Source organism: Schistocerca gregaria, chromosome X (genome assembly GCF_023897955.1).
Source record: "Schistocerca gregaria isolate iqSchGreg1 chromosome X, iqSchGreg1.2, whole genome shotgun sequence".
NCBI lineage: Eukaryota > Metazoa > Arthropoda > Insecta > Orthoptera > Acrididae > Schistocerca > Schistocerca gregaria.
This window is the reverse complement of record NC_064931.1, coordinates 382889159-382897959: the sequence shown is the minus strand read 5'-3', so window position 1 is coordinate 382897959 and position 8801 is coordinate 382889159. Positions and strand designations below refer to the sequence as shown.

Here is an 8801-nt window from a genome sequence, read left to right as displayed (position 1 = left end):
ACAGTTAAATAATGAAGTTGCTAATAATTTACTGGAAAAATCTGTTTCGACAGACATGCATGTAATTCTAATTCCATTAATACTAACGCTGATTTCAGGAAATTCTTTTTTTTTAGGAGAAATGGGTGAAATTAAATTGTAGTTCAGAATTTGGTTCCAGCTCATACATCTGATTGACACACAAAGGCCTGAAAGGTTTATCAGGAGTGTGAGACATTTCCTGATATTAACACATCTGAGTGAACAGTTTCCTACAGCATATATCACTAACAGAAAGTTGAATTCATTACAAACTGTATGTACGAATATATATAACAGGGAATACCTAAACTGACAACGTGCTCCATGGCAACTGATATAATTGTAAGTGCGGTTCAATTTAAAAACTATGATTCAGATATTTATGAACTGTTGTTAGGTATTTCATTATTAGGACAACACTATCCAAAAGTTTAATGACTCTCAGACAAGTTTTATATGTAAGACATGGTAAGGCATGTAAAAACCTTTACACTAACTGAAAATACCAGTGAGGCAATAACGAACTATGTTGTATGAACTTATCTGTGATAACTTATTAATTATTTTCTTATGTACATATTCTTATAACAACTACCCCATTTTGAAGAACATTTGCTTCCACTTTAACTATGAATAGGACACAAGCCACCCTAAATAATGTAACGTTGCAGAGAATAAATAAAAAGAATTCGATGATGTTCATTCGTCAATTAACATGCAACTTGTTTTATTTGTTATAATGTTTATTTGCGTGTGTGTGTGTGTGTGTGTGTGTGTGTGTGTGTGTGAGAGAGAGAGAGAGAGAGAGAGAGAGAGAGAGAGAGAGAGAGAGAGAGCATGGAAACATGCATGTGCTGGTTAGCCACCTTGTATAATGAAATATCAGAAACCTTTACATAATAGTCACTAGTATTACATGCCAGTGTGTTCATGTCATTTAAAAATCTGTCTTACACATCAATAAAGATTTTCATGATTGAATTATTTTTTCATGAATTGCAGTGATGAATGTTCTAAAAGAAAATGTAAATAAAAATGTTTCATACTGCCAAAAATATAATCATGCAATTTGTGAATAAATAGCTACACAAACTCTACATTATTTATTATGGCTCTGTGTACTGTTAAAAGTCTATTGGTAACTGTGGGACCACCCCTATGAACTCCATGAAATATTTGACTTTCATAATAGGATACTTATAAATAAATATAATTAATTTCTATCAGTGACAAGCACTCAGCAGAGTATATCTATTGTCACCAATGTTTCTTGATTATGTAAACAATCTTACTCAGTAATTGAAATACGCTGACGTTATTCATCTACTCAGATTACTGGGTATGATTTGATGTCTATTTCTCTTAAGTTTAGTCAATAGTATTAGCAATATATTTATTCGTAAGTTCAAGACTGTTAAATTAGATGACTAAGTATGAAGAGAAATTTACAAATTCTTATGTCAAAATGTTTTTTATCTTTCACAGAGTTCTACTTTAAATTCAGCTAGTGCCACAACAATGACCTCTCAGTAATATTACTTTTTGCTATCTACTCTTGTCTTTAGTGTGGCAGATAATATGGGGTGATGAGTAGGATTGAGAAACTGTGGCAAATAAGTAATATGCCACAAACTGTTATTTTTGTTACAATGCATTATTATAAGTGAACAACAACTGTGATTATGAATAGTAACAAAAACACCCTACCACATTGTATAATAATTACACAAATAGATGGACATGTCACCAACTGCTGTATGTACCAACTAATTTTGCTGAGAAAATAAACATACAATACACTGCATCATGTCCAAAAACAAATTTTTTTTTCTCTTATGAATAAAAATTTACTAATAATTCTTCTGATCTTGAAATACCCCTATCAGATTTTTATCTCACAATACGTGCATTATTAAAATACCTGAACAGCTGAGGCACAATTCATTACTAAAGTCTTAAATTTGTACAATAGTTTTGATCAGCTAACAAGTGTTTTTATTTCGATTTTTCTCAGTTTTTCCTATAAAGAACAATGTATATGGTGTTACTTCAACAACTCTTTAAAGTATGTTCTTGATTAACAGAACAACAGCAGCGGATCTTGTCATGATCAACCTCAATGCCATATTGACATCAAATGTGTATCACAATTATAGTTTAAATACCTGCTGGATTAAAGCTAGATTTAACAGTATACAACTGTGTTTTATGTAGCACTATTATTGTAACTGTTGATTCATTTATGGATATTCTATGGAAATGATTCACGAAGAGTCTCTCAAAAAGACTACCATGTTACTGGTATAACAATAAACAGCTTCTTTTAAACAATGTGTTAATTATTTTACAGGTTTCATTTAGTAAAACTGTATAATATATCATGTTACCCAATGAAGGCCTGAAGGTAGTTCCATGTACCCAATATATCTATTATGTTACAGTCATCAACATTGTTGATCATCACACTAAACACGTACAGCTGACCATAACAGGTGTTGCTTCCTTACAAAAGTTCTTAAAAAATTTTACAATTATCTTTGTTATGGCAGCCACTACTAATTACATAATAATAATCTGCATTTAAATGCCTTAACAATTTTTTCAATGGTATGATACTATAGTTAACAAATCATGCACAAATTTAAGTCTTAAATAACAGGAATGATTTTTCAATCCTCCATTATTAACAATAGATATCATCTCATTTACAAAAAGGAAAAGGGCTATGTACAGAACTCTTTCATGTTATCTGCTAAGATCAAGAGCAATGGATGTGCTTTCACCTATATACAATATATAACTTTCAGCATGTGGCCCCATTTCACACGTACTATACTAAAAATGTTAAAATTCTTGCAGGGATAATACTCTCTTCATACAAGGTTATTAGATCAATATAAAACTGTTATAATTCTAAATATGTGTGCTTTTGGGCTTATTTAAGTCAGCCAATGACAACATTTATAAAATATACAATTAATTAGTTTATGAGCTTCAAATAATCATTGTAAGCATTATACATATCTTCGGTTTATACAAGGTCATATAATCACAGGCAGAGCTCAGTCACTTTACATATGCAAAAAATAAAATATTCTAACACCTTTGAGTGACCTAATTGTTACCAAAAGGAAAGCCAAATCATTTTGCTAAAACCAGCTTCCACCACCAAATTTACTTGTGAGACCTCCAATACCCTTTCCAAACATATTTCCAACTCTGCCTACCACATTCGTTGTCACATTTGTTATTTTTGCCACATAGTTTCCATCTTCGCCAAGAGTCTCCCTGATGGTAACTTTTGGTTTACTACGGTCACCATCATCATCAATCCCAGTTTCTGGATAACTCCTGTTAACAAAATGTTAGTTAAAGTAAATGAAACTACTACTGAAACTACATGATGAAACATATGGTTACGCATAAATTCTTGAGTTAATATATTAAATAAAAGAAATACCTTATTCATGATGTACATAGTGAATTCTTGAAGCACTTCAACTAAAAGTAACAACACTAGCACATTTGACTGATTGAACAAATAACAGGAAGTGTGTAGCCAACAACTCACTGAACAGCTGTCATTGATATGCACATAAACAAGACTGAGAATAGTTCTGAGACAGAATATTGCTGGTACTTAGAGGGAGTCTTCTTCAGAGCTATAAGGGTCGTGTATACACATATACATACACTGGAATCACTACATCATCTCAGCTAACTACAGTGTGACAGCTCTGCAGTTTTATTATGGTGAGTGGATGCGTTGGATGGTTTGGGTGATGACAGAAGGAGATGGGAAGGTACTGTAACATTCTGTTTGCTGAAATTACCCAACACTGGTATCATCAAATTTCCCTTATCATCTTAAATATCATTTAAATATCTGACTTCCGTTGCTCCTTTTAATTGTAATGAAAAATAGACTTGAATATATAAGATGGGAGAGGCTCCAACAGAGTTTTTGGTTGTTTCAAACATATTCACATAGTTGTATTGCACATCTGTGACACATAAAAACTATGCAGTGTTGGCAAGGTACTCAGCCAGCTATGTCTACAATTCGTGTACAGTTTTCACACTTCTACATTCTAAAGATGGAAGATTTTTCGTAAAGTTCTTACAAATTGCACCTACACAAGCCAAGAGTTGAACTGGATTAGACAGTTAAAAACTCGATTCAAGTTGTGTTTGGCACGGACACATTGTGTTAGGGTGGTAACATTGTGCAAATACCATTTGCTTCTATGTACAAACTCGTGAAGTATACTCTTTACCTTACCATTATCTGTTGAAGGGGTTTGTACACACTGTGTTAGCGGTGCACTTTACTGAGACAAAAAATTTTAACTTGCTTCACCAACAGTATTCATTCACTCTAATATGTTTACAAAATACTGGGAACTATATCTATCATTATTTGCTGTCAGTGACTTATTTTAATTTTTTTGACATTCTGCAGGACTCAGTAATTGGACTGATATAAATTTCAGTAATGGGACTTTCTGTCATGTTCAAGTAAGATGAATGGTGAATGGGTCCTCCAGCTTACCCTTTTATACCAATGACAGTGCTGCTGCTTTAAGGTAGCAACCATCTCAGCACACAATTCACCGTTGGCCATGGAAAAGATGTAGCTTATCCATTCTTTGTTCATATAATGATGAATATGTGATAGGAAATTGCAATGTGATTGTATGTCGAAACTGAATGATTATTAGACATCTTATTCCACAGGTCAAGAATCATCTTTAATGAAAACAGCTTTGTATCTGAATTAAAACATTTAAAGTTGACATTCAGTACAGGTGTATGGAGCTCTTGGTAAATACAGTATGATTTGCAGCAGTCAACATGTCAGTCAATTACCTCTAAGCTAGCAGCATGTATTAATCTCACAGGAAACTGAGTGAAGAAGATAAAGATGGTCACAGATACATTATTAAGTGTGTTTACCAACTACCTCCCAATACTTTCTTAGTAGGTATAATACTCAAATAGTTCTCCACAGGCTGCAAGTATGCCTGACCCCCACTAATATAGCATAGCATATACTAACAAAATAACATGTACAGCTGAATGGAGACATCACAAACATAAACTGCACAAGCTGCTTCCTCATACCAAGAAGCTGGCCATTGTGGAGATCTGCTTATAAATTGGCCAGACCATGAATCTACTCAGTTTTCTTCTTTCTGGGATTGTATGATTGAACACAACTGCAAACTAAAGACTGTAAATAATTGATTCCATCTTGGAAATGCACTGGATTCTGTGCTTGGCACATTGAGTATGAACCATGAAGCAAGGTTTAGCATGTCCTAATACACTAATGCACAAACCTTAAGGGGAAAAGTAACTTCACATCATATGTCATTGCTAAGTACAATAGCTTGGAAATGCACTGGATTCTGTGCTTGGCACATTGAGTATGAACCATGAAGCAAGGTTTAGCATGTCCTAATACACTAATGCACAAACCTTAAGGGGAAAACTAACTTCACATCATATGTCATTGCTAAGTACAATAGCTTGATGAAACTTGGCCCATATACAGAAAGAACTGCTACGGCATAGTACAAATTGCAACAGAAAGAAATATGCAATGAGACATATAGAAATGACACTTTTATTTAGAGACAATTATTACACTGAAGTCACCACAATTTATGTTTGGTCCCTGGACATTACAAAAAGCAGGACATGGTTCTTAATAGTGTGTGTGATCACCAAAGACAACAACGCATGCTCTGTGATGTGTTCCAAGGCTGGCCACAAGGTTGGTTAGAAGTTCTTATGGTAGGGCATTCTATTTCTCCACCAGACTGGATGAAAACTGCTGGATCATCATTGGCTCAAATGGACATGCTACAAGACATCTCCCCAGCGCATCACGTACATGGTGTAAGAAGATTTGATTTGGAGGAATGGGCAGCCTAGTCTGTTTATTGATTATTCCCTTTTTCCATGTCTTCTTCCACCAGAACAGTTCAATTTGTTCACACATTTTCATCAATAGAAATAAAGACAGAGCTAAATGCATCCCTGAAAAGACACACATGTGGATTTAGTACAGTGTGACAGTAACAATGACAGGTGAATGAGCTGTGTTCAAAGATTTGGAGGGAGGTGTGCCCATGTGACATTACGACTGCCCCCACAATAACACTGGACAAGCAAAAAAATGACATTCAAAAATGTTCATTTATGTATTACATCTTATTACCTCTTGCCATATGAAACTACTTTGGCAAGCTCCTGTTCTACTTCATTCAGCCTGTTATTTTCATAGATGTGTGTTTTTTGTTGAATAACTCGGAGATATTTTTCTGTACCTCTATGAGTTCTTTCCATTTTTCTGGTGTATTATGACTGCCAGTTTGAAATTACTCAATGCTGTAACTTCATATTTGACAGCTTCATTCTATGTGATGTTCCCCCACCTATGTTTTCTCTTTCTTGGGAGTTGTTATTTGCTTCTGTTTCTCTGTAAGTTCAGATCATCTTGGGGTATCCACCCTACGGTACATTCAGTAAATTACTTCTTTTTGAATGCTGAGTATCTAGGGTCAGTGCAGAAAATATGGATTGCTATTATACATTTTCTGTTGGGCTCAAATTTTATCTTCATGTGGACTAAGAGGTGATCTTACTTTAAGAAACCTCTCCTATGTTTGTATTGAGGACTTCTTTGTTTTTCTGCTATAGATTGCAGTGTGGTCAATTTGTAAATTTTCAGTTATTTTATTAGGGGACTCTTCAGTTTCTGCATGGGCTTCTCAAATTGCGTTAACATAATTCTGATATTAACATTTTGGCAGAAGTTTATGAGATGTCAGCCATTTTTATTGGCCCACTTGTGAATGCTGCACAATTCTGTGGTTATCCTGTGTTCCTTTCACTTTCCTAACTACTCGTTAAAGTCACGTAGTACAATCTCGATGGCCAACAGCCTTGCCCCAGTGGTAACTGGAGTTCCTGTTAGATCACCAAAGTTAAGCGCTGTCGAGCTAGGCTAGCACTTGGATGGCTGATCATCTGATCTGCCGAGCACTGTTGACAAGTTGGTTGCCCTCAGCCCTAGTGAGGCAAACTGAAGAGCTACATCACTGAGAAGTAGTTGCTCCTGTCTCATGAATTGACATATGGCTGGGAGAGCGGTGTGCTGACCACAGGCCCCTCCATATCCTCACCAGTGATGTCTGGGCTTAGGATGACGTGGTGGCCAATCGGTACCATTGGGCCTTCATGACCTGTTTGTGTGCAGAAAGTAAGAATCTTGATGTGATGTTTGGAAACTTTGTTCATAATATTATGACCTGTGCACTGTATTACCTGCAGTATAAACCAAACAGAGCTGCCATGAACATACATGCCGCATTACTGTAGATTCATTAGTGATTTTTTGAGCTATAAAATCATGCAAACTAGTTTATCGTAAGTATTTAGACAACCTCTACACTTTAATGGTCTTACTATACACAGTGCTTTCTCATACTTTAATTATCTCCATATCTTTAACTATGCTTGCAACAAAGTTTCAAAATAACATTCTACTACATTTCATAAATTTTTGAGATGTATTGGCCTTCAGCAGCAAAAGTATAAGAGTCTAAATTCAGCAGTGGAATAGACCCAAACTTTTTGTCAGAAGAGCAAAACTCAAATTGATATTAAACCTGCAGTTTTTACACAACCTTCAGGGGAAATTTAGCTTGCCGTCAACTCCCTAACCTGCACTTCGAATGACTTGGTGGAACCCTAGGAAATAATACAAAAATTGTTGTGAAAATCTATCCTAATATTTCAGTTCACTTTCCAGTTGTGATGTTCCATCTGTACAATTCTGATTTGTTAAACCAGCACCAAATCCTGGTTAGTGTCCACCCTCACACATACAATATTTATTCATTTCTATTTAATCATTAGCCTATAAGACAGCTTTCAAGCTACAAAGGCAACTTACATACATATATGTTAACAACATAAGCAAGAGGATAGATTGCTACTCACTGAAAAGATGACACATTAAGTTGTAGTCAGACCAATGAAAAGATTTTTAATATTTATCTTTCAGCCAAAGCCTTCTGAAAAGAAAACACACACATTCATTCACACAAGCAACCACACCTCACACACACGACTGCCATTTCTGGTATCTCAAACAAGAGGGCAACTGTCATATTCAGTGAAAGCAGCAATAGAGAGGGGGCATGGAAGGGGAACGGATAGCATTGTATGGGTGCATGGAGAGAATTGTGGTGTCTGGCAGAGCATGCAGGGTCTAGATTTAGACATGTGGGCTGCCAGATGCAGCATTTGGGGAGGCTGTTTGGCAGGAAATGAGGAAAAAGCGGTGACGGGGGGGGGGGGGGGGGGGTGGAGGAGCAGAAGAGGAGAGGGAAAGGGAAGGGGAAAGATGAAAATGTGTGTTGGCAGATGGTGGCACACACAAAGAGGGTAATGGGACATGAATAAGGAGGAGGTGATAGAACAGATGGGGTGGAAACTGTTGGATGGAGGGTGTGAGAACAGTAGGTCACCATAGGCTGAGGATGGGACAATTTCAGGTGTGGAGAACATGTTGTAAGGATAACTCCCACCTGCACAGCTCACAAAACCTGGTGGCGGAGATGAGGATCCAGATAGCTGGGATATACAGAATGAATAAATATATTGAGATGTGGTTTTCACCAAGTTATAGTGGACAGTACGGTAAATTTGCTGCTGTTTGCACATAATTTTTATTGTTAATAGTCATCAAATTAGAACACTGACAT

At 35.9% G+C, this 8801-nt stretch overlaps 1 protein-coding gene across 1 annotated transcript in view; it reads right to left on the bottom strand.

Moving 5' to 3' along the window:
- Nucleotides 1-826: 826 nt before the first annotated feature.
- LOC126297751 (calcium-dependent secretion activator-like) overlaps nt 827-8801 on the bottom strand; it is a 1391877-nt gene continuing 1383902 nt past the window's right edge. Inside the window, exon 33 of the mRNA XM_049988921.1 lies at nt 827-3372. Coding sequence (XP_049844878.1) covers nt 3171-3372 — 202 coding nt within the window. The 3' untranslated portion in view covers nt 827-3170. The remainder of the gene's footprint in view (nt 3373-8801) is intronic.